Consider the following 27,788-nt stretch of genomic DNA (forward strand, 5'->3'; position numbering starts at 1 on the left):
AAGTGAACTAGAACTTTTAATTTTCCATCAAATGAGCCCTCTCTGAAGTTTATACGAGCATCCCTTTCATAAAAATCACATATGCCCCAGGGAATAACTTACAACGCCCGCGTCCGGGTCCTGGGGGGTTGTATCGTCATTTGTCTTTTTGTTATCTGACTTTTGAACAATTTTTAACAAAATGGCTATCTAAGACTTTAATCGGATGAGTTTTGGTAAAAAGGGGCATGGAGGGGGCTAGTTACCCCCCAATCTCTTTTGACTCTCAAAAAATGAACTAGAACTTTTGATTTCCAATCAAATGAGCCATCTCTGAAGTTTTTACGAGCATCCATTACATACGAACCATATATTCCCCCAGGGCATAACTTACAACGCCTGACCTTGGACCCTGGGGGCTGTGTCAACCCCAAGGTTTTTGTTATATGATTTTTGAGCTATTTGTAACAAAATGGCTATGTAAAAATTTTTATCGGATACATTTTGTAAAAGAGGGCGTAGGGGGGGGGGGTTGGTTACCCTCCTATAATTTTGACTCTTAAAAAGTGAACCAGAACTTTCATTTTCGAATTAAATGAGCTCTCTCTGAAGTTTACACGAGTATTCCTTCCGTAAGTACCATATCCACCCTGGGCATAACTTACAACGCCTATTCCCGGGCCCTTGGGGTTTGTGTGGACACAGGAGTTTTTGTTATGTGAGCATTGAACTATTTTAACAAAATGGATATCTCAAAATTTTTATCGGATTCGTTTGGACAAAAAGAGTATGGGGAGGCTTGTTGCCCTCCGATCACTTTTGACTCTTATAAAGGGCACTGTAACTTTTGATTTCTAATCGAATGAACCCATTTCGAAGCTTATACGACGACCCCTTCCATATGAAGGGCCTCTCGGAAAAAAAAAATAAAACATTGGAGGCGTATGGCCTTTACTATAGGCAAAGCTATAGCGTTGCCTCTGATTAGAGCAGTCACAACGATCGGCTTATGGTCAGTGTAGCATTGTATTATCCATGAGGTCCCTCAGCAGTAATGGAAAGCGGCCAAAGGTTACTTCAAAGTAAAAACGGTTAGGTAAAAAGAAATGTTAAGTAATAAACTCGCAGGCTAAAATTACCAATGAAATTCCGCGCAAAGGAATCAGAGCATCTTTCCGTTGCCATAGAAATGGTTCAGGATTGAGATAACTCGCCAAGTAAATTATCGATAGTTCTGAAATATTGCGTTTACAGATCATCTTCAGTAGTTGTATTTTGAGCTGATTTTTGAAGTATTTGGATCGTGTACGCTCCAAACATTGCATGGCCTTTTTTGGTGGAAGAGTAATAAAAAAAAACTTTTTTGAAATCAAACACATCCATTCTGATCACCAGTGAATCTAAATAGAATCTACTTAAGGTTTCAGTACCACTAGCTTCGTCACTTTGGCGAGTGAAAATTGCTAAGTCTGGAAATATGGCTAAAAATATGTGTGGTAATATGACATAAAAAACATAATTTTAAGCAGTTTCACATGCCCTCAGAAAAATCCTTTTATAGATTACCTTGAAATTTGACAGCTTGCTCCAGTTTTCGACAATTTTTTCACTTAAAAGATTTGTGTACCTTTTTAGTAGCTTTTGATTTCACAAAAAAACTAGAAGTTTGACTTGACATATTCAAAATACACTTTATATCATCTTATAAATGTGAGTTACGTTCATTCCAGGGTGGTTAAGAAATTCAGGCGTGAATTTCTTCAACCCTCCCGTTGAATCTTCAAACAGCACTTCTTCATTCTAGGGTGAAAACTTAGCAATTTCAATTGAATTAAGTAATTTTGTCGTCAATTCAATTCCTCCTTCCCGATTATCCTTCACAGACTAAAGCCAGCTACATTAAAACGTTCCTTCATTCCATTGTAGTTTTCCTTTGTCTTCTATCCGCAGATTTTTTTGTGCGTTTGCAACTCAATGTGATTTGCTTCGTAGCAGCAGTAGTAGTAGCGGTTGAAGTAGTAGTTTGAGTTGTCAACCCATTGGAACTTTTAAAAGTTGAACGGGTTTTACCTCCTAGGTTTTACCCAAAATTATTTTTCCCAAGAAGTTTTTTCTTAAGAAAATGGTGATACGCTCCTTAGAGACGCTCTTAGAAGCCAGAAGCCAGCTAAATTGAAACGTTCCTTCATTCCATTGTAGTTTTCCTTTTTCTTCTATCCGCAGATTTTTTTGTGCGTTTGCAACTCAATGTGATTTGTTTCGTAGCAGCAGTAGTAGTAGTGATTGAAGTAGTAGTTTGAGTAGTTTCGTAGTCAATTGATCTTTCCCTTTAAGCATTCTCTGAAAGTTCCAACTTAATACCCAAGTCCATTCTTGAAATACGCTCTTTTGACGATCTCCATGCACATCCTACGCTTACCATGCTTCATACGCTTAGCCTTAATGGTACTAGTATCATAGTAGTAGTGGTAGTATAGGAACAGTAGTAGCAGTAATAGTGTTTATTAATAGTAGTAGTAGTAGTAGTAGTAGTAACAGTAGTAGCAGCAGTACTGCTAGAGGTAGCAGCCTGTACATGTTGCCTTTTGGTCAGTTCAACGCAGCCCTTATGATGCCCCAGAATTTTCATCTTGACACAGTAAGCCACACCGAATATAATGTTGACACGCCCTTTTGACAGACTGTATGCACATTGCATGTTTTGATTTAGTTCAGCTTTCCTCTCAACGTTTCCAAAGTGTTTAAATTCAATATCCTCTGTCTTGGTAATACTCGCTACAGATGCCTTAGTTTTAGTGGTAGTAGAGGTTTTAGTAGTAGTAGAAGTAGTGGTAGTAGAGGTAGTAGTAGTAGTATAAGTAGTGGTAGTATTAGTAGTAGTAGTAGTGGTAGTAGTAGTAGTAGTAATGGCAGTTGTAGTACTAGTAGTAATATAATGCAAATATTGCCCTTTTGGTAAATTGATCATCTCCCTTTGCATTTCCTGAAAGTTTGAAATTAATATAGCCTACTCAGTCATTCCTAAATTTAGCCTTTTGGACCAAGTGTATGCATATAACGTGTTTTGATTTAGTTTAAGACTCCCTCAGCATTCTCTGAAAGGCTCATCTGAATACCCTTCGTCTTTTTGCAAAGTAAAGGTCAAACATGCCCATCATTCTCAGTAACATATACTACATGTACATGGGCGTTGTGGCTGGGGGCTGGTTCCAATTGCTTTTGACTTTTAAAAAGGGCACTAAAACTTTTAATTTCAATAAAAACTTTATATACCTTTGGGACGTAGCTTAAAACCCTTGCCCCTCAGCTTGGGAAGGGGAGGGGGGTAGTTTCAACCCTGGAGGCATTGTTATATAATCTTTGGACTATTTTGAAAAAATGGCTATTTCAAAATTTCGATTGGATGCATTTGGGGGAAAAAGGGTGTTGGGGATGTTACCCTCTGATCAATTTTGACTCTTAAAAGGGAACTAGAGACAGACCAAAAGCGCTAGTAGAGAAGCATATAGAAAAACTGATAAGTGATAAAAAAGAAGAAATGCACATGTTGATGGAAAGGCTGAAGCGCAACGTGATATAAAGGAAATTAAATTTTTATGGTGAAACTGCCGCGTTTTTCGTAATAGAAAGGCTAGGATGGTTGGTGAGGATGATTCTAAACTAGCAAATAAAGAAACAGGAAGACGATGCTGATACAAAAGTAGGAGAGATAAAATAGTTCACATATGTCTGATAAATTTGCTACTATTTTGGTGAAAAAAAAAATCTGGAACATATTTCTACGCTGACTGCAAAGGTGCATAAGGGCAAATCCTTAGATAGGGAAGGGGAGAAAATATATCTAAGGGAGAGTTGTCAAAATCCAAAGAATTCCATTTTCAGAATGCTCTAGTTCAATAGTTTCGATGTATTTAGTTTAGACCGTTGAATTATTCCCTGATCAATAGAAAAATAGCAATTTATGTTTTTCACTCTGTTGAAAGAGTAGGAGATCCAATTCAATCAATACGTTTAGTACTTCAATCGACAAGATTTCACAAAAGAAACTCATAATCGTGCCAAACAGAAAAGTTTAAAATTGCTTCGCCAAAGATATTTCCATTTCCTTAACCTTCAGTGCTATATAAATATAATCTCAATTAAACTTTTTAATCAAAATTTCTTCCCTTTTTGATAATTGATTTTTTTCAAGTTGTTCGTAAATTACAAATTTTATTTTCTATTTCATGTAAATCATTTATACGTGGAAGAATATTACGAAACTTGAATTTCTTTCGTCATGGTAATCATCTCATAATGCAATTATATAAAAAAAACAAGTTTTTTTTTAGCTGAAAGTAAGGAGCAACATTAAAACTTAAAACGAACAGAAATGATTCCGTTTATAAAAGGGGTTGTCCCCTCTTTAACGCCTCGTTCCTTATGCTAAAGTTTTTTATTTTTAAAAAAAATAAAGTTGTGAGACAGAGTCAAACTTTAGCGTAAAGAGCGAGGCGTTGAGGAGGGGACAGCCCCTTTCATATGTGGAATAATTTCTGTTCGTTTTCAGTTTTCATGTCGCTCCTTACTTTCAGTTTAAAAAACTTGTTTTTTTTATTTAATTTCTGATCGTTTTTTAGTTAATGCAGCTTTTATTTTGGCTCACCGTCATTGAATAAGTAAACAAAATTTACATAAAAATTTTACTCTTCTTTTGCTAAATGGCTGTCTCTAAATTTGGTTCTGACGTAATTTACAAATTAACTTGCGCAACGAACTTCTATATTCGTATATTTTTCTTCTGGCAAAAAATACGTTGCAGATATAGTTGCAGATTTTTGCAGATACGAGCTTGAAACCTATGTAATAGGGTTTTCTGATACGCTGAATCTGATGGTGGGATTTTCATTAAAATTCTTTCACTTGTAGGGGATGTTTCCCCCCTCTTTAAAAAATAACGTAAATTTTCTCAGGCTCTTAGCCTTTGATGAGTAATACTAAACTTAATCAAATTTATATATTTAGAATCAACATTATAAGCCCATTCTTTTGATACATTTATTGACATCAAAATCCCGTTTTTAAAAGTTTCGATTACTATTGAGCCGTATCGCTTGTTTTTTTTTTTTATTACGTGTATGTTATTACGTATATGAGGGGGTTCTCCTCTTAGTCAATACCACGCTCTTTACGTTAAAAGTTAAAAACAAATTTAATTCACAAACCCCTGAATCACAAAGGCCGTTTAATTAGAATAGATAGCTCTTTTGAAAGCACCAAAAAAACTGTAGCGTAAAGCGCGAGGTCTTGACTTGGGGGAGAACCCCCTCATATACGTAATAATTTCTGTTCGTTTTAAGTTCTAATGTTGCTTCTTACTTTCAGTTGAAAAAACTTGTTTTTTCTTAAATTTAATTTCTGATCGTTTTTTAAATAATGCTTGGAAATCCAGCGCACCCTTCATAGAAATGTCCCTTACCCCAAAGAAACATCCTGCACGGAAAGATTCTCCCGAGTAACCCCCTCCTCCAGCTCCCCCCCCCACCAGAAAAAATCCTTCCTGAAAATGCCTGTATACTTCCCAATAACCAATACAATATGTAAGCAATGGGCAAAGTTCATATCTTGCAGCCCTTCCCCTGGGACCTGTGGGGAATTAAGTCATCCTAAAAGACATATTTATTAGATTTTCGTTAAAGCTGAACAAAATGGCTATCTCAAAATTTTAATTGGCTGATTTTGAGAAAAAATTAGCGTGGGAGGGGGCCTTGTTGCCCTCCATTTTTTTGATCGTGATCTTTATTCGAGCAAAAGATAAAAATGTCCATCTTTTTGCAGATAGGAGCTTGAAGTTTCTTTAATAGGGTTCTCTGATAAGCTGAATGTGATGGTGTAATTTTCGTTAAAGTTAATTAAAAATACTAAATTCCACATTTTTGCAGATAGGAGTTTGAAGCTTCTTTAATAATGTTTGTTGATAAGCTGAATCTGATGGTGTGAAATTCGTTAAAGTCAATTAAAAAAATTTGCAATTAAAACAAAATTTTATTGTTTAAAAAAAATTGAGTTGTGAGAAAGTCAAACTTCATCTTAAAGAGCGAGGCGTTGAGGAAGGGACAGTCCCTTTCATATACGGAATAACTTCTGTTCATTTTAAGTTTTAACGTCGTTCCTTACTTTCAGTTAAAAAAATCTTGTTTTTTTTATTTCATTTGTGAACGTTTTCTAATTAATACAGGTTTTGATTTTGACTCACCGTGCATGAATAATTAAAACGAAATTTGCATATTAATTTTACTTTTATTTGGTTAAATGGCTTTCTCGAAACTTGTAGAATTTTATTTACGAACGTTTTTATTAGTAATAAATATACGTAACTTACGTATTAACTTACGTAACGAGCTTGTATATTCATATATTTTTAATACGTATATTAGGAGGTTTGCCCCCTAGTCAATACATTGCTCTTTAAGCTAAAGTTCGAATTTTGTTCCAATTCTTTAAAAATGACCCCTTAATCACAAAGGCCGTTAATTAGAATAAATAGCTCTTATGAAAGTACTAAAAAATCTTTGGCTTAAAGAACGAGGCATTGACTAGAAGGTGAACCCAATCATATAGCTAATATTTTTTCGTTCGTTTTAAGTTTTGATGTTGCTCCTTATTTTCAGTTGAAAATCTTGTTTTTTTTTATATTTAATTTCTGTTTTTTTTTTTTAAATAATGATGGGAAATTCGGCGCCCCCTTCATAGCAATGTCCCTTACCCCTTGAGAACTTCCTTCATGTAAAGATCCTCCCATATAAACCCCGACCCACCCCCATCCCCCCACTACCAGAAAAAATTCCCCCTGAAAACTTCTGTATACTTCCCAATAACCAATACTATATGTTAACATTGGGTAAAGTTCATAACTTTCAGCCCTCCCCCTGGGGGCTTCGAGGGATTAAGTCATACTAAAAGACATAGTTATAATATTTTCGACCATGCTGAACAAAATGGCTATCTCAAAATTTTTATCGGGTGACTTTGGGAAAAAAATGAGCGTGGGAGGGGGCCTAGTTGCCCTCTATTTTTTTGGTCGCTTGAAAAAGGCACTAGAACTTTTAATCTCCGTTCTAATGAGCCCTCCAACGATATTCTAGGATCACTGGGACAATACGATCGCCCCTGGGGAAAAGAAAAAAAAACAAATAAACACGCGTCCGTGATGTTTCTTCTGGCAAAAAATGGAAAATTCCACATTTTTGTAGGTAGGAGCTTGAAACCTCTACAGTAGGGTTCTCTGATACGCTGAATATGATGGTGGGATTTTCATCAAGGTTCTATAGCTTTTAGAGCGTCTTTCCCCCTTTTTTCAAAAATCAGCCAAATTTTCTCAGGCGCATAACTTTTGATGGGTAAGATTAAACTTGTTGAAACTTATATATTTGAAATCAGAATTAAAATCTGATTCTTTTGATGTATCCATTGGTATCAAAATTCCGTTTTTTTAGAGTTTCGGTTACCATTGAGCCGGGTCGCTCCTTACTTACAGTTCGTTACCACGAACTGTTTGAAAAAGCCTTTGCTTCACACTAAAAGCTGGGAAAATTTGAACGGACGTTCAAAGAGCAATGGATGAGCATAAAACCTCAATAGTATAAATTTCTACAAATCCAGCACTAATAAATACAGTTATAATGAGTCAACCTCAAAGTATTACGTAAAAACGCTCAAAATCACTGTTAATCCAGAAACAGTTCTTAGTTCGAAAGCGTGATGTCCGTCGATATTAGAAAAGCGTATAACCACTTTTAGCCTGAAAAAAGCTAAAAATTTCCAGTTTTTTTGTTTGCTTACTGATTTGACTATGAATAAATATTTTTGGATGCACAATTTGATAAACATTTTGAAGTATATTTATCTTTAACTTAAATGATATATTACATGTGGAGGATGGTGTGGTGCGAAAGCTCAACAGGAGGGGGAGCATACTCCTTGGATATAAAGTAGGATTTTTTGCTTTTATTTTGACTAGCTTATATGTTTTTGCCATCAAGCTTCGTAACAAATTAAGTGAAAACCATAAAGTTTACCATCGTGTTAGAAAAATAAAGGAATGACCACGTTTTGCATTTAGAATGTAAGAACATCGAGAGGAAGGTATTCTAATAGACAACTCAAGCGATAGCAATAAATTAGCCGTTAAGAGGGCTTACCGATTAGGGCCATAGAATAAACAAAGCGAAAGATTAAAATAGCAGATATGTTGCAGACTTTAATTGCTGTGCACCGACCTTGTCGCACAAAAGCTCTTAAAGATATTTTTGTTTTTCAGTGTTTGAGCACAGAGAACAAATATACAGCATAAACTTGGCCAAATTTGTTTCTGAAAAAAATATTTTGCAAGAATATTTTCGGAAAATCATCCTAAAACTAAATGATCTATTGCTAAAATGCTAGAAATCACGAAATAAATCGGAAAAGATCGCGAGTTTACCAATACTCTTCCTTTCTTTTTTTTCTGATTGATCTTTTTCCGTAAAAAACTGACTGTATATAGAAGTAAAGACAAAGTTTTTGATTAGATTAATTAAGAAACAAAATGTTGGGATCCTTTTGAAATATGTGAACGATCTCATAAATACAGAGATCACGGAGCAATCTCTGACCTTAGTTTGACTTTCCTATAGAGGGGAAAAGAAACAAGGTTTTTTCTGAAGACAATAAAGAGCGGCGTTAGATCCTTAATCAAAAATATTTACCATCCGTATATAAGATGGTGTTAGGAAGGGCCTGCATCAAAAATCTTCAATCTTCTTATACCTCACTTTTATATAGGACTTTACTTCTACTTTCTCTGAACTCAGGCATACTTTCAAACCTGTCTTTTTTCCCGCTATGGAAGAGCACCTTCGCTTCTTAACTTGACCACAGCTATTTCCATTTTGCCCATATTGCTAATCATTTTAACATTTGTTAGGCCTTAAACTAATTTTAAGTGTTTTAAAAAAGTATAAAAAGTATATTCATTAGACGAATATGTTGTTCCCAACGTGGGATTGTAGGCCACACCAACGGGCCATGGTCTTATTTTGGTGGGTCATGGGCAGAACTTGAAACCTTTGGCTGACCATACTTTAGAGTATAGTTATTTTAGACTATAGTCGTTTTAGTCAAAACAGATTTTTCATGTGAGTGACGTTGCATTCATATATGATAGTACTGCAATAACATTATGCCTTGTATAAAATGTGTTTTATACATACAATATTTTTCATGAGCGTAAAATATGCCTAGAGGACGACCCCCCTTCAAAAAATATTAACTTAACGACTTTTTAAGCTTCCTTCGGGTAAATACGTATAAAATTTGGATAATACAATTCAAATATCACGAGGGGGATATCAGGATTTTAGAAATGCCTAGGCCGGGCATAGCTCAAAATCAGTTGGGTCCCTGGTTTAGACTATACATGACTAAAAGTAATTGTCACAAAACTAATTGTACGTGCATGTTTTAGCCTACATAAGCTAAAATAACATAAAAGTAAAAGCACTTACTTAACTGAATCACTTGTGAGTACATGTTCAAAGACAGAAATTGCATATTGTAGATTTAACTTCAGTTTATCAGAGGGAACGTCTAAGCCACCATCGAACACTCGCAAAATCTGACGGAGCCTGGAAAGTAAATCATGGCATGTTAAAGTACGGAAACACCTTTACAGAGTGAAAGTTCTGCTACCAGAATTATTCTGATAAAAACAATTAAAATTTTATGAAATCTAAGTGTTTAGGTATGAAAATGCATTTAATACTAATGATTCACCCATAAAAGAGATAAGTTCTGTGTTAAGGTTCTATAACTTTATATACCTATAGAGTTTTACCCAAGGATGGATAGATGGATGACAGACTAATGGTCTCTCAGTGACCTCTGGGAGTTGATTGTGGAAGCATTGAAACACTTTTTGTATGTAATTTGTAATAGCTTGACTGGTATGCATGTATTTCACAGGTTTGACCTGACATAGGGTTACCATATAGATCTTATGGTAGAGGCGCCACCGTGCTGGGTAAAGAATGTAAAGCCTCGAAACCCGTTAAGGCCGGTGGTATTCTTCTGATGAGCCCTAAATGGAAGGTTTTACTAGGAAATATTTTGCTAGATTTAAGGTGCTTTTGTGGGTAATTTTACAACGACTTGGGTATACTGTTTGGTCCTAGGTAGTTGGATGGATGTGTAAGGTGAGAGCCTCGTTCAAGTGCACATTTGTCTCAATTGCTGGATTAGGACGACAGTTGTTGTTTTTTTTTTTTTTTTTTTTTTTTTTTTTTTTTTGCCAAGTAATTATCTCTTAAACATAATATGAATCCAGGTTGGATCTAGTGCTGGTGGAGGAATCATAAAAATTCCTCCCCGACGGACCTTAACCCTGGTCCAGGTTTTACCTGAAATTGATGATTATTTGGTTAATTTATCATTTATTTTAAAAAAGATTTTAATATAATTTCTCGCAGTTTGAGTTGCTAGGGGTTTCAAACAAGCTTGAGGAGCTTTAAATTGGTAATTGGTCCAGATACCAATAAAAGATACATCTGGATGTGTGTTCGTTTGTTCCAGAATGGTCTCTCAGTGACCTCTGGGAGTTGATTGTGGAAGCATTGAAACACTGTTTGTATGTAATTTGTAATAGCTTGACTGGTATGCATGTATTTCACAGGTTTGACCTGACATAGGGTTACCATATAGATCTTATGGTAGAGGCGCCACCGTGCTGGGTAAAGAATGTAAAGCCTCGAAACCCGTTAAGGCCGGTGGTCTTCTTCTGATGAGCCCTAAATGGAAGGTTTTACTTGGAAATATTTTGCTAGATTTAAGGTGCTTTTGCGGGCAATTTTACAACGACTTGGGTATACTGTTTGGTCCTAGGTAGTTGGATGGATGTGTAAGGTGAGAGCCTCGTTCAAGTGCACATTTGTCTCAATTGCTGGATTAGGACGACAGTTGTTTTTTTTTTTTTTTTTTTTTTTTTTTTTTTTTTTTTTTTTTTTTTTTTTTGCCAAGTAATTATCTCTTAAACATAATATGAATCCAGGTTGGATCTAGTGCTGGTGGAGGAATCATAAAAATTCCTCATCGACGGACCTTAACCCTGGTCCAGGTTTTACCTGAAATTGATGATTATTTGGTTAATTTATCATTTATTTTAAAAAAGATATTTTAATATAATTTCTCGCAGTTTGAGTTGCTAGGGGTTTCAAACAAGCTTGAGGAGCTTTAAATTGGTAATTGGTCCAGATACCAATAAAAGATACATCTGGATGTGTGTTCGTTTGTTCCAGAATGGTCTCTCAGTGACCTCTGGGAGTTGATTGTGGAAGCATTGAAACACTTTTTGTATGTAATTTGTAATAGCTTGACTGGTATGCATGTATTTCACAGGTTTGACCTGACATAGGGTTACCATATAGATCTTATGGTAGAGGCGCCACCGTGCTGGGTAAAGAATGTAAAGCCTCGAAACCCGTTAAGGCCGGTGGTATTCTTCTGATGAGCCCTAAATGGAAGGTTTTACTTGTAAATATTTTGCTATATTTAAGGTGCTTTTGTGGGTAATTTTACAACGACTTGGGTATACTGTTTGGTCCTAGGTAGTTGGATGGATGTGTAAGGTGAGAGCCTCGTTCAAGTGCACATTTGTCTCAATTGCTGGATTAGGACGACAGTTGTGTTTTTTTTTTTTTTTTTTTTTTTTTTTTTTTTTTTGCCAAGTAATTATCTCTTAAACATAATATGAATCCAGGTTGGATCTAGTGCTGGTGGAGGAATCATAAAAATTCCTCCCCGACGGACCTTAACCCTGGTCCAGGTTTTACCTGAAATTGATGATTATTTGGTTAATTTATCATTTATTTTAAAAAAGATTTTAATATAATTTCTCGCAGTTTGAGTTGCTAGGGGTTTCAAACAAGCTTGAGGAGCTTTAAATTGGTAATTGGTCCAGATACCAATAAAAGATACATCTGGATGTGTGTTCGTTTGTTCCAGAATGGTCTCTCAGTGACCTCTGGGAGTTGATTGTGGAAGTATTGAAACACTTTTTGTATGTAATTTCTAATAGTTTGACTAGTATGCATGTATTTCACAGGTTTGACCTGACATAGGGTTACCATATAGATCTTATGGTAGAGGCGCCACCGTGCTGGGTAAAGAATGTAAAGCCTCGAAACCCGTTAAGGCCGGTGGTATTCTTCTGATGAGCCCTAAATGGAAGGTTTTACTTGGAAATATTTTGCTAGATTTAAGGTGCTTTTGTGGGTAATTTTACAACGACTTGGGTATACTGTTTGGTCCTAGGTAGTTGGATGGATGTGTAAGGTGAGAGCCTCGTTCAAGTGCACATTTGTCTCAATTGCTGGATTAGGACGACAGTTGTTTTTTTTTTTTTTTTTTTTTTTTTTTTTTTTTTTTTTTTTTTTGCCAAGTAATTACCTCTTAAACATAATATGAATCCAGGTTGGATCTAGTGCTGGTGGAGGAATCATAAAAATTCCTCCCCGACGGACCTTAACCCTGGTCCAGGTTTTACCTGAAATTGATGATTATTTGGTTAATTTATCATTTATTTTAAAAAAGATTTTAATATAATTTCTCGCAGTTTGAGTTGCTAGGGGTTTCAAACAAGCTTGAGGAGCTTTAAATTGGTAATTGGTCCAGATACCAATAAAAGATATATCTGGATGTGTGTTCGTTTGTTCCAGAATGGTCTCTCAGTGACCTCTGGGAGTTGATTGTGGAAGCATTGAAACACTTTTTGTATGTAATTTGTAATAGCTTGACTGGTATGCATGTATTTCACAGGTTTGACCTGACATAGGGTTACCATATAGATCTTATGGTAGAGGCGCCACCGTGCTGGGTAAAGAATGTAAAGCCTCGAAACCCGTTAAGGCCGGTGGTATTCTTCTGATGAGCCCTAAATGGAAGGTTTTACTTGGAAATATTTTGCTAGATTTAAGGTGCTTTTGCGGGCAATTTTACAACGAACTTGGGTATACTGTTTGGTCCTAGGTAGTTGGATGGATGTGTAAGGTGAGAGCCTCGTTCAAATGCACATTTGTCTCAATTGCTGGATTAGGACGACAGTTTTTTTTTTTTTTTTTTTTTTTTTTTTTTTTTTTTTTTTTTTTTTTTTTTGCCCAGTAATTATCTCTTAAACATAATATGAATCCAGGTTGGATCTAGTGCTGGTGGAGGAATCATAAAAATTCCTCCCCGACGGACCTTAACCCTGGTCCAGGTTTTACCTGAAATTGATGATTATTTGGTTAATTTATCATTTATTTTAAAAAAGATTTTAATATAATTTCTCGCAGTTTGAGTTGCTAGGGGTTTCAAACAAGCTTGAGGAGCTTTAAATTGGTAATTGGTCCAGATACCAATAAAAGATACATCTGGATGTGTGTTCGTTTGTTCCAGAATGGTCTCTCAGTGACCTCTGGGAGTTGATTGTGGAAGCATTGAAACACTTTTTGTATGTAATTTCTAATAGCTTGACTGGTATGCATGTATTTCACAGGTTTGACCTGACATAGGGTTACCATATAGATCCTATGGTAGAGGCGCCACCGTGCTGGGTAAAGAATGTAAAGCCTCGAAACCCGTTAAGGCCGGTGGTATTCTTCTGATGAGCCCTAAATGGAAGGTTTTACTTGGAAATATTTTGCTAGATTTAAGGTGCTTTTGCGGGCAATTTTACAACGACTTGGGTATACTGTTTGGTCCTAGGTAGTTGGATGGATGTGTAAGGTGAGAGCCTCGTTCAAGTGCACATTTGTCTCAATTGCTGGATTAGGACGACAGTTGTTTTTTTTTTTTTTTTTTTTTTTTTTTTTTTTTTTTTTTTTTTTTTTTTTTGCCAAGTAATTATCTCTTAAACATATATATATATATATATATATATATATATATATATATATATATATATATATATATATATATATATATATATATATATCGATCTATCTATCTATCTACAGTCTTTTTCTAAGAAATCGACTATTCATATGTCACATGTTTTTATGTTGAAAGGCAAAAAGAGATAGAATATTCCACAACAAAACAAGAAACCCAATTTGTTTTGCCATACTACGAAACATGCCCTTATCCCAGGGGACAATTCTTCAACCCCATATTGTACACAACTATGATACGCAAACGCCCGTATTTTACAAGTTCGCTTGAAGATAACTTTTAAGACAGCCAAACATACCACCAAGAAAGTGAAGATTTTTACTTTTCGAGACCATTATCGGGTCTCGAAAAGTCTTAGCGTGTTTGATGCATACGTAGTGAGGATTGCTTATAATGGATCACAAGTTTGAACACTAAAGAAAGAAATCGAAGATGCAATCCTCAGAGAAATCACCTTTGTTTTGCACAAAAATAATTTCCTGGATGGTTGGGAGGATTTGTCAAAGTACCAATAGTGTTAAAAAGTGTAGACCATTATAGACTAAGCGTTTTTTGCATAGGTCTATAGTATCTATTGAATCCATTGTATCTGCTACGTCAACGTATGTATGCATTTACTACAAGCATCTTTGTATGCAAAGATACATGTATCTATCTACTGTATCTACTACAGGTGACACTGAGTTAAAAATCAAGAAGAAAAAAAAACGATTGCGAAGAAAACCAGAATTGATTACGTCATAGAAGCTGGGAAAGAAGTATGAACGAAAGTTTGCGGTAAAATCAAAGATATTTTCCACAACTATGGCTATTCGCCTGATGTCAGAACCGAGTTGAAGATTGCAGGAAAAATGGCATAAATATAAGTTGAAATTGTTTTGAAATATTTATTGACACTCCATTAATACTTGGTGCAGAGCCTCCTTCCATTTCACTTGTACATTATTGAATTCTTCCTTCACTACCAATTTCAGCAAGTCAGTTGTTTTCTCTCAGCGAGAGACTTGCCTACTCCTCTACTTTTGATTACCCCACCCTGAATCAACAATCAAACAAATTATCTTGCTGGTCCGGTCCACTGTCAGGTACTTTTGGTTGGGGTATTGGGGTAGCATGTTTTATCTTTCTCCAGAAGGAGCTTATATTACTCTTTTAGTAAAATCGAATAAGATTTTCCTTGCTTTTTTGAATAGCTACCCCCTAATTTTTTCCAAAAAACGTTTATAGACCTGGTGAAAAATTTTAAACCTGGTAACTAGTCTAACTCTATCTTCATCATTTTCTTCCTGGCTTAGAATCCTTAATGCTGTAATTATTTTTAATTTTCTAACGTAACTTAACGATGAGTGCTAGCTCTTTCCCATTCTTTTCCATCTCAGCTGATGAAAAGTACACCATGTCACGTAATTCATTTTGCTCTGGGCTTTCAACTAATCTGTTGAACTTCTCTGATGTGGTGCAAAATGGAATTTAGGCCCAACTGAGCCCATAAAAAGAGTTGAGTAAAAGATACTGGGCAACATGTTGGGCATAAGAGAGGTGGCCAAACTGTGAAATATTTGCAGGTTGTAGACATTGGGTTGTAGGAAACTCTACAACCAAGAACTATTCCAAAAACTATTGCGGAAGAAACACTTTGATTATATTATTTTTTTACAATCAATTATACACTACTGTTGTCAACCCATTGGAGTTGAAGAGTTGAACGGGTTTTACCCAAAATTATTTTTTCCAAGAAGTTTTTTCTTAATAAAATGGTGATACGTTCCTTAGAAACGCTCTTAAAATACGTGGCTTCTGATTAAACCCAATTTTGTTCTTCGTTTCCTGACACTTTCCTCTCTCCCCTGACCCCAAATTACTTGCCCCATAAGTTCCAAGCAAATCCAAGTTGTTTCACACAAAATTGAGAGGAGGGGGAGCATGCCATTAACTCTAAAACAATCTTGTAAAAACAAAAATCCTGCATACTTTTCTGCTGAAAAGTTTACCTAAAAGATGGCCTCAAGCCACACAAATTGAAAGTAATTGCATGTTTTGAAGGTACAACATGCTTACACTTGAACTAAAAAAATAGTTGATAAGATGAGTATTGGTGGTAGAAGGGGCCACTTTAGCTAAAAATCATAAAGATTAAGCTTTCTGGCAGAACTTTTGTTCAAACAAAGTGCAATATGCCAACAGTTCTGCTAAAATTTCCACATCGAGAGGGACAGAATGGGGTGTCACGGGGGGCTCCAGCCCACTTTGGTCCTCCAATAGCTGCAAATTGAAAATAATTGCATTATATTAGCTCAAGTAAAAGTGAATCAATCCTTCTTTTCTTCTAAAAAGATAACAGGTTGTGGAAGAAATAAAAAAGAGAGCTGAGGCACGGTATCTGTCCTTAACTTGTTACTGCTCCAAACCAGGACTCATATTTATTAACTTTTTAACCTTAATCAGGACGTAGTTTTTTTTGCAGAGTCTTCCAGGTTTTTTTTCAAAACGTTGCAGAATACTGCAGTAGTCAACCTCTTGAAATTTTTCTACAAAGATTTTCATATAGAAAAACTAATATTTTATACTTTTTTGCTACTCAAGGATTACCTATCTCGGTTAAAAAACTATCTATAGAGATTATCTAAATTGCTTGATGTGTTATTTCACATTAACATCTAAGCTGAACAAAATAAACATAAGAAAAAATAAAACTGGTAAGGACAACTAATATTTTTTTTCTTTTTCGGTGTGATTTGAATAAGTGCCCAGCAATTCATGGAAAACTAGAATTTCACCAGAGGCCTGACCCCGAGCACCCCGACCCCTTGCGTACAGCCATGAGCACGAGATGCTGTGTAATTGGTTCTCGGAAAGGCTTTAAGCACTCGGTAACTTGTAACTACTTATTTAAGAAATGCACCAATTACAAGAAATACGATAGAAGAACAAATACTGGGGCATCACGGATGTCAGAATGGAGAAAGATGCCCCAAGATATAAAATAAAACCATTTCATCGGCAAGATGCTCATCTTAGTAAAGGCCTGATTTCTAAAGTTTAACAATTACTTTTTCACAAAGGAATAAAAGCACGGCATTCGAAAGGCAATTTTCAAACATAGCATTTAAAAGAAACATTGATACACGTACCGTTTCATTGCCACTTCAACAGAGGTAGAACTATCTGGTTGCATATCTTCTGTGTCGAGGAAGTCGACTGAGTCTGTTCTGGAACAGTTCGAAAAGCTTGATGACTTCATTTTATAATTTGATCGACGGAAGACTTTATAGTCAGTTAATTGTAATTGATCTGCAATTCACAGTAATAAAAATAAAACTAATAAAAACAATAATTGTTCTTATTACCGACCAGAAACATAAAAATGTTCCACAAGTAGAGTAAAAAGAAAAAGAAAACAACACCAAAAAAAAACAACCACACTAGCTAAAAACACACGGCAATTCACACAATCGCATTGAAAATCTTTGATTCAGATCAAGCGAATCAAGGAAGTTCTCGGTCGTGCCGATGATGGGGGACTTAAAAGCTGTCCCGCATCTACTGTTAATTATTCGATTACGAGGCCAAATTCAAATTCCTAGCAAAAACTTCGTATACTTCAAAAACTCTACAAATCTTTTTGTATTACTCCATTAAAAACAATAAAAACTATGCGAGATCACAAACGCTTTACAAAGACGAGCTAACACAATATGGTTACATGGATCCTTCGTTCTTATAAGCGTTCCATAGGTGCCTCTATTTTAAAACAAAACTTTTCGAGAAAGGCAGCAGGATAACTTTTCAAATCTGACAAACCTAGAAAACCTAGCAATCTCATATTAGGCACTAATCCATAACATTATCGTTGCGGCCGGTAATCACAACGACTTTTCAGAAAATGTCACTACTTTGCTCCAACTCACATTGAAATTCAGGTATAAGCATATTTTTCACTTAAAACTGTAGGTTTTAATTAAATTTGATAACGATGTCATCCGCAAAGTGTATTAAAGAAAACAGTTTTGGCAAAAGGAAAACGGGGATTCTCCTATCTCAGTTGTCCAACAAAGGTCAATGTACTAAACATCGTACTCTAACCAGTGATAACTTAATGACCTTATGGTTACCAAAACAAGGAAATCTAACTTAGGCGTGGCCAGTAAAAAAGAAAAAAAGAAGACTGCGTTAAGAAGGTTGAATGTATTGGTCATTGATGAAATTGCCCAAATAAACGGATTAACAACTTGCGGTAAAAAATTTTGAAATTTCTATTTACCCCAGACCAAAAAAAGGTTATGTATGAGTAAATGTCAATATTTAAAATCTAAAATTCAAGGTCAAATCCGCTGGTGTGAAAAGATCGTTCCATTTGTGAGTTAATGAATTTTGATAAATATTTTGACATTTTTGATTGCCCCAGATAAAATATCGGTTTTTAAGTGTAAGGAAAATAGATACTTAATACCTCAAGATTGATCCGACATTTTCAGTTAAAACTTTCAGGATGTGATGGAGGGAAAATTTTGAGCTAAATTCAAAGTTTATTTTAGCCTATGTCTTCAAAGGAAAGTGAAGAGAAAAATTAATACCTAAAACCTGGAAAAATTATGTCATCGAGAGACTTCAAAACGTAGTTCTTGAAACTAACTGAAAGCCACCTTGAAATGTCATATACTTTTTATTATGAACATTTTCAGTATTTCCTCTGAAATTGACACCCTCCAGAAAAAAAAATTAATTTTCAAAATGTAGTTTTTGCAAATGAATTTCTTTGATTTTTATACATACTTGTAAATTCTTTTAGGTTTTTTTTAAACTTGGAAACTTACTGTTTATGCTTCAACTTTGAATAATGTTTTTTGTTTGTTTTTTTTTGTTAAAGAAAAAATGGACTACCACATTAGTACATTCTTATACAATTTTTAATTTCTGCTACATTTACTTGAAATGATCCGCCAATACTTGGATGATGTTATGGTATTCTAGATAATTTAACGGTTATTTTTCAATATTAGGGATGATTTATATGCCAAATCCAAATGAATTAGATGCATTCAAAAGGTAAATTCTTCCCTCGTAAGTAATCACTGTGTTATATTTCTGAATTAACACTTTCTATGGTTCCATTTCCCTCACTGAAGTGCCCACGAAGTAAAATTATAGTGAATCAAAGCTATTGTAGACAATTTTTAAATATTAAGGAAATTTAAATGTAATTTAGAGCAAAAAAACTTTCTACATTTCCATGTTTGAGACTATACAGAATCAACATTTTAACAAATCAGAACTATTATGCATGAATTTTCTGTTTTAAAATATTTTTAGATTGTATTAGAGCGAATTAGGTGCAATCATAAAATATTTTCTGCTCTTATATGTGGTTTGCAATATTTACATGATTTGATTGACATTTTTTTTAGGTTTCCCTGTTTCATATTGCTCTTAGTCGGAATTTAACAAGTCATACCTATCATAAGCTAATAAGGGTATTAATAAAATATATTCTGTTCTAATATATAATTTACTGAGTTTGTTAGACTGAACTGACATACGCTTAGTAAATAGTTTCTTCATGTAGACTGTTAAACTTTTGTCAAATTATTACCTTTGGTTACAATTTGTTATGTTTGTGGTAGTTTGTATTCCATATTAGAACAAACTAGACATAATGATAAGATATATTCTACTCTAATATTTAATATATCGCAATTACTTTATTTGATTGACAGTTTTTAGGTTAAAATTTCCTTTTGAGACTACTTTCAGTCATATTTAGTGATTCAGAGCAATCATATACCATTAAATGCGCGTTCATTTAATAGGTTATGTTCTCCTATGTGAGACCCCTTGTTTACTTGACTTGATTGACACTTATAGGATACTCATCCTTGCTTGGGAATGCTCATATCAAAATTTAGCAAGTCAGAGCCTTCATAAGCAATTAAGTACATTCATATGATACGTACTGTTCTGAAAAGTAATTTAATTAGTTAATTCGACTGAAAAAGCATTTATTTATAGTTTAAATAAATGCTTAAATAGACTTATGTGTCAATTTAGAGTGAATTGAATAAGATCATAAGATAAATTCTGCACTAAGGTCTAATTTCTGTATTTATTAGACTTATTCACACATTCTTAGCCTATATTTCCCTTTTGAGGTGTATCACGGAATACATTGTTGTCGATCAGGTATATTTAAGACATTCTATTGCATGAGAAGACTTGTATGTTATATCAGAGTGAAATAGGTATTATCACAAGACTTTTCTGTTTTATATGTAATTTACCGTAATTACTTAACTTAATTGACATATTATTTGCCTACATATTTTTTGAGAAGTCTCACGAATTACATTTTAGAAGATCAGAGTTATTTTAGACATTTTGTTTATGTTTATGGAAGTTTACATGTCATATTAATGAAAATTAGGCACGCTTATAAAGTCTGCTCTTATATTAATTTAATATAACTGCTTTGTCTTAGTTGGACGGTTAAATTACCCTGGCTCGTCACCGTGACAAAGCAGGATTCAAAAGCACTACCACCTGAGTCGTCGACGGTCAAATAGACCCTTCGTTAAATGTGCCTTCCGAGTTAAAAGGCTTCAAAACTGGGATGGAAGACATTAGCGCAAGAAATTTATCAGAGTCCACTATCCTCATCAAAGTTTATTGATTATTCCATATATGAGATAATCTATCCTGATCAGGAAAAATCTCATTTAATTTCAGCGTTCCGATACAAATTTTAAAGAATAGCTGTCACTATCTTTTAGATTAATACATATTTGATCTGCCCCTGATAGTGTTTAAACCTTAAAACAAAATTTTGCAGGAGATAAATCCTTGATGAAGCTGGCTTCAGAATTCAAAGATAAGATGGATACCATCAATACAAGATTTTTCAGAATTCCATTGTTCATGTCTTTGGAAATAAAACAGAAGGACTGAATATGGTGGGCATAAACCGTATATTTTTTTTTCCAACCAGTATGTAACCATGATGAATAACTTCTCTAAATATTTTGCATTTATAGTCTCATCGTAAAGCAACACCAAGAAAGAAGATCTGATGTCACGTAGATGGTACTAGCAAAAATAGGAGAAATAAACCTCTATAATAATGTGCGGTAACTTTTCTGACGCTGAATTCTTCTTCGATATTTCACCTAGATTTATAAATTTAAAATTTTCCACATTTCCATTGCAAGCTGCAGCGCTTTTAAATGATATTACTCATAACCCAAAGAAACTTGCCCTTTACCGTAAGTACCCCTTTCGAATTCAATTCTATTAAAGAAACTTAGGAGGAGCTAAATGGTTGCAATAAGAGCTGGATCACAGTCAGCTTAGCTATAAAATTCAAGAAGGAATGTTGGATTGTTTAATTTGAACCTCTAATACAAAGTAGTCTCTTATTGCAAAATTGACAGAAAACTTCCTGGTCAATATTTGTGATCCACTCAGTATTGTTATGAATAGCTCAGTACAAGCTTAGTGCAGGTCAATCATAGAAACAGAATATTAATATAAAAGCTTTTAAGTTCATTAAGAGGCTCCGTGATACAATTTGTAAAGATTTAATCACTGTGGAGTAGAATAATGCTACAAAACAATGAATTGCTTCAAAGACCCCCAAAGCTCTTTGTTTGTCCCTTGATTCTATTTACAATGCAATAAGTTTATTTCAGTTGCCACGAAGGATATTCAAGATATCTAGCATTCTGAATCTCCAGCCATCTATGGAAATAGATGGCTAGAGATACTCTATATGCTGGAGTACTCTATAATTTATTTGGTCGTATATGAGTATTAAGTCATTACAAGAACAATCCTATGATTTTATTTTACAAAAGAAAATTGTGTTTCTATAGTCAATAATAGGAGTGGATTTGGTTTAAACTTCAATACAAATTGATTGGGCATCATAAGCGTATCTGCAGTTTGATACTTAAGAGCTACCGAGAACTTTATAACACCAAACCGTAATATTTTTGAGTTAGTTAAAAAAAATAACAAAAAACAAGTTTTCAAAGAAAACCTAAGACGAGCAAAAAGAAAGCCCTATAATAATTCAAACTTAAAGCGACCAGAAAATACCATACAAGAATAAAAACAGAAATTAAAATAAATACTCACGTCTAACATAAGAATAAAAGATACTGATGCAGATGATTTAATAAATCCTTAAACGAGTAAAAATCAAAATGATTGATCAAGTCAAATTTAAAACGAACAGAAATCACTACAAACAGGAGTTTGTCAACCGCCCCCTACCTTGACTGTAATCCTCCTTGGGTCTGTCGAATCATTTATCACAGGCAGCGCAATCGCGCTGCCTAAGTAAAGAACGATGTTGGCGCAATGTATTGTTTTTTTTCCATACCAGGGTACTTCGTATCGAAGGAGTTGTCCTATAAACTTCGAAAAGGGCTCATTCGATTGGAAATTGGAATGACTAGTGCCATTTTTAATAGTCAAAAGTGATTTGAATGCAACTAACACCCCATCTACGCCCACAATTTCCACAAACACATCCAATCAAAATTCTGAGATAGCCATTTTGTTCAGCGTAGTTGATTTCCTCATAGAAATTATGTTTTTGAGGAGGACACTCCCCCACAGCCCTCAGGGCAAGGGTTGTAAGTTATGCCCTGGGGGCATACAAGATTTTTTATCGAAAGAATTGTCGTAAAAACTTCAAAAAAGGCTCTTTCGATTGGAAATTCAAAGGGCTAGTGCCCTTTTTAATAGTCCAAAGTGAATGGAGGACAACTAACCCGCCTCTTACGCCCACCTTTCCCCCAAAAACATCCAATCAAAATTTTGAGATAGCCATTTTGTTCAACGTAGTTGAAAGTTCTCAAAATTAGGTATTTGGAATGACAACCCCCCTACAGCCCTCAGGGCAAGGGTTGTAAGTTATGCCCTGGGGGTATATAAGATTCTATAGGAATTGTTGACGTAAAAACTGCAAAAATGGCTCATACAATCGGAAATTGAAAGGGCTAGTGTCCTTTTTAATAGTCGAAAGTGATTGGAGGGCAACCAATACCCCTTCCACGCCCACCATTTCCCCAAATACATCCAGTCAAAATTTTGAGATAGCCGTTTTGTTCAACGCAGTTCAAAGGTCCAGAAATTATATCATTGAGCTGGACACTCCTCCCACAGTCTTAAGGGCAAGGGTTGTAAGTTATGCCCTGAGGACATATAAGGTTTTTTATAGAAATTGTGGTCGTAAAAACTTGAAAAAGGGCTCATTCGATTGGAAGTTCAAAGGGCTAGTGCCGTTTTTAATACTTTAAAGTAATTGAAAGGCAACTAGCCCCCAACTCACGCCCACCATTCCCCCAAACATTTTGAATTGGAATGGCTAGTGCCCTTTTTTAAAGTCGAAAGTAATTGGAAGGCAACTAACACCCCTTCTACGCCCACCATTTCCCCAAACACATCCAAGCAAAATTTTGAGATAGCCATTTTGTTCAGCGCAGTTGAATTCCAGATAGAAATTATGTTTTTGAAGGGGACACTCCCCCCACAGCCCTCAGGGCAAGGGGTTCAAGTTATGTCCTGGGGGCATATAACGTTTTTATAGAAATCTTTGTCGTAAAAACTTCACAAAGGGCTCATTCAATTGGAAATTCAAAGGGCTAGTGCCCTTTTTAATAGTCAAAAGTGTGATTGGAGGACAACTAACCCCCCTCTCACGCCCACCGTTTCCCCAAACACATCCAATCCAAGTTTTTTGATAGCAATTTTTTTCCACGTAGTTGAAAGTTCTGGAAATTTGGTCTTTGAGGATGACACCCCCCCCCCCCACAACCTTCAAGTTAAGGGTTGTAAGTTATACCCTGGGGGTATATAATGTTTTTATAGAAAGCTTTGTCGTAGAAACTTTAAAAAGGGCTCATTTGATTAGAAATTGAAATGGCTAGTCCCCTTTTTAATAGTCAAAAGTAATTGGAAGGCAACTAACACCCCTTCCAAGCCCATCATTTATCCAGACATATCCAATCAAAATTTTGAGATAGCCATTTTGTTCAAAGTAGTTGAAAGTTCCGTAAATTATATCTTTCAGGATGACAAACCCCATGGCCCTCAGGGTAAGGGTTGTAAGTTATGTCCTTGGGGAATATAAGGTTTTTATTGAAAGCTTTGTCGTAGAAACTTCAAAAAAGGCTCATACGATTGGAAATTCAAAGGGATAGTTCCCTTTTTAATATTCGAAAGTGATTGGAGACCAACTAACCCCCTTTTCACGCCGACCTTTTCCCCAAAGACATCCAATCCAAATTTTTAGATAACCATTTTGTTCAACGTAGTTAAAAGTCTTAGAAATTAGGTCTTTGAGGATGATAACCTCCTCAGAGCCCTCAGGGTAAGGTTTGTAAGTTATGACCTGTCGGCATATAAGGTTTTTATAGATAGCGATGTTGTAGAAACTTCAAATGGGCTCATTCGACTGGAAATTAGAATGGATTGGGCCCTTTTTAATAGTCGAAAGTGATTGCAGGATAACTAACACCCCTCTCAAACCCACCATTCTCCCATACACATCCAATCAAAATTTTGAGATAGCCATTTTGTTCGAAGTAGGTAAAAATCCCGTAAATTACGTTTTTGAGGATGACACTTCCCCCACAGCCCTCAGTGTAGCGTTGTCGTAGAAACTTCAAAAATGGCTCATTCGATTGGAAATTGAAAGGGGCTAGTGCCCTTTCTAATAGTCGAAATTGACTGTAGGGCAAGTAACCCCCCTCTCACGCCCACCATTTCCCAAAACACATCCACTCAAAATTTTGAGATAGCCAATTTGTTCAACGTAGTTGAATGGTCCGGAAATTATGTCTTTGAGGATGACACGCCCCCCATAGCCCTCAGGGCAAGGGTTTTGAGTATCGCCCTGGGTGCATATAAGGTTTCTATAGAAAGTACTGTCGTAGAAACATCAAAAAGGGCTCATTCAGTTCGAAATTGAAAGGGCTAGTGCCCTTTTTAACAGTCGAAAGTGATTGAAGGGCAACTAACCCCCCTCTCAACTCCACCATTTCCCCAAACACATCCAATCAAAATTTTAGATAGCCATTTTGTTTAACGTAGTTAAAGGTTTTGGAAATTAGTTCTTTGAGGACGACAACCCCCTTACATCCCTCAGGCCAAGGGTTGTAAGTTACACCCTGGGGAAATTTTTAGAAACTTTTGTCGTAGAAACTTCAAAAAGGGCTCATTCGATTGGAAATTGAAAGGGCTAGTGTCCTTTTTAGTAGTCGGAAGTGATTGGAGGGAAGCTAACCCGCCTCTCACGCCCACCACTTCCCCAAACACACCCAATCAACATTTTGAGATAGCAATTTTGTTCAACGTAGTTGAAAGTTCTGGAAATTAGGTCTTTGAGGATGACAACCCCACAGCCCTCAGTGCAAGGGTTCTAAATTATAGCTTGGGAGCATATGAGGTTTTTATAGAAGCGTTGTTGTAGAAACTTCAAAAGGGCTCATTCTATTGGAAACTTAAAGGGCTAGTGCCTCTTTTAATAGTTGAAAGTAATTGGAGAGCAACTAACGCCCCCCTCACGCCCACCATTTCCTCAAACACATTCAATTAAGCTTTTGAGATAACTATTTTGTTCAACGTAGTTGAAAGTTCTGGAAATTAGATCTTTAAGGATGACAACCCCCCTCACAGCCCTCAGGGCAAGGGTTTTAATGTTAATGAAAAAAAAAATACAAATGAATGTGAATTGTTGGTTTAATATACATATACTGATATTTATTAATCAAAATGTTATTTTTATTTTTTTTATTAAAGTTATAAAAGAAAAAACTTTTATATTTTTTCATTAAAGTTAAAATTATGTTCTGGCCTTGGGAGGGCATAGGGATTTTGAGCCCAACTCATGTTAATTTCTGCTCGTTTTGAGTTTGACTCGGTTATTTATTGTAATTTCTGTTCGTTTTGCAATCAGCAATATATCAGCAATCCAAGATTTGATTTAACAATATTTTTTATTAATAATTTCATTAATAACTAATTGTATAGCATTTTTTATTGTTATAATTATACAAAATACTATACAATCATAATTTTTAATATATAATAATTATATAATAATTAATATATAATAATTATATGTTATTTATAATTATAAATAACATACTATACAATCAAGAAACTTTGCGTTAACGGGAGGATAGCAGTAATAACCTTGCTTGTAGTAGTTTCTCTTCATTTTAAGTTTGACTTAACTAACAGTCGTATGTAGTAGTAATAATCTTAAGTAGTAGTTGTAGTCACAATTAGCAGGAGACGTCATAAGTAACAGTAATAGCAGTAGTAGTTGTATTAGTACCTCTGTATAGTACTGTTTTGTACATAGTATGTTTTGGCTGGTTCAACATCCCCCTCAACATGTCCCAAGAGTTTCAACTTAATACTCCCAGCCGTTCCTGAGATATTGTTGATACAACCGACATAAACGTTATGTGTTTTGATTTTGTTTAAAGCCCCCCTCAATATTTCCTAAATATTTCATCGTAATATCCTAAGGCGTTTTAGAGACCCAGAATGAAACATACCCCCGAATACAAACCAGTATATATAAACAATGGGTAACTTGCATAGCTTATAGTCCTTACACCAGGGCCTGTGGGGTTCTTATCATCCCCATACGCAGAGTTATTTGACTTTTAGGGTATTTCTAACAAAACGGCTATCTCAAAATTCTGATCACATTCGATCGTATCTTGTTTATAAAAACAAATTAATTCTTCTTAATTTTTACAGCTTTTGAGGACCTGAACCTAGAACTCCTCTAGTGTTCTTATATTCATTTATACAGGGATAATAAATTTAGGTTAATGTTGGATAATAAATGCCTATTTCATGACATCGAGTTGTATCCTTAATGCAACTCTTAGCTTTAATTGTTTTCTCTTTAATTGTTACTTCCATTTATTCTAAAACTTCCTCCATAGTTATGCATAAGTCTATATATTCGGTTTTAGAATATGAATACATATAATTTTAATTTTGAATGTGAGCTGCAGTAATCCTATTTGAATTATTTTGAATTTCGAGGGAAAGTTTTGAATCATAGGAAGCAAAATAGCGCTGCTTAAGTAAATAGCGATGTGGGCATGATGTATTACGTATTTGTTTTTATTCTTATTTTTTTTAGAACAGAGCACTTCGTATAGAAGGAGTTGTCGTAAAAACTTCAAAAGGAGCTCATTCGATTGGAAAATCGAAAGTTCTAGTGCCATTTTTAACAGTCGAAAGTGATTGAAGGGCAGCCAGTCCCGCGCCCGGCGTTTCCCTTAACAAATCCTGTCAAAATTGTGAGAAAGCCATTTTGTCCATCGTAGTTGAAAGGTCCAGTAATTATATCTTCGAGAATGACAACCCCCCCCCCCTACAACCCCCAGGGCAATGGTTGAAATTTACGCTCCAAGGGCATATAAGTTTTTAATTTAAAGGGTGATCGTAGAAACTTCAGAGAGGGCTCATTGGATTAAAAATAATAAGTTCTGCGGCTGTTTTTGAGAGTCAAAGTAATCAAAAAGCAACTAGCCGCTCCCCTCATGTCCTATTTTCCCCAAAAGCATCCGATAGAAATTTTCAGGCAGACATTTGTTCTAAGTATAGTTCAAAAATCACTTAGCCAGACCTTTGGGGTTGACACAACCCCACAGAGCCCGGGGGCAAGGGTTGTAAGTGATATCCTGGAGGCATATATGTCAAACTTAGAGGAGGCTCATTTGATTGGGGATGGAAAGTTCTAATTCCCACTTAAGAGCCAAAAGAGAGGGAGGTAACTAGCCCCCCCCCGCACTGACAGCCTCTTTTCCCCAAATCATTCCGATCGAAACTTTGACATA

General features: G+C 35.3%; 1 protein-coding gene across 1 annotated transcript in view; it reads right to left on the minus strand.

Annotated features, from left to right (window-relative positions):
- The window catches only part of LOC148947773 (uncharacterized), a 307,493-nt gene that overhangs the window by 52,331 nt on the left and 227,374 nt on the right, over positions 1-27,788 (minus strand). Inside the window, exons 5-6 of the mRNA XM_089096004.1 lie at positions 17,052-17,211; positions 9,504-9,623 (exon numbers count right to left, since the gene is read on the minus strand). Of these exons, the coding sequence (XP_088952130.1) occupies positions 9,504-9,623; positions 17,052-17,211 (280 nt within the window). The remainder of the gene's footprint in view (positions 1-9,503; positions 9,624-17,051; positions 17,212-27,788) is intronic.

The sequence above is a fragment of the Artemia sp. Qi Xiang Cuo genome, chromosome 10 (genome assembly GCF_049724085.1).
Source record: "Artemia sp. Qi Xiang Cuo chromosome 10, ASM4972408v1, whole genome shotgun sequence".
NCBI classification, from domain to species: Eukaryota; Metazoa; Arthropoda; class Branchiopoda; order Anostraca; family Artemiidae; genus Artemia; species Artemia sp. Qi Xiang Cuo.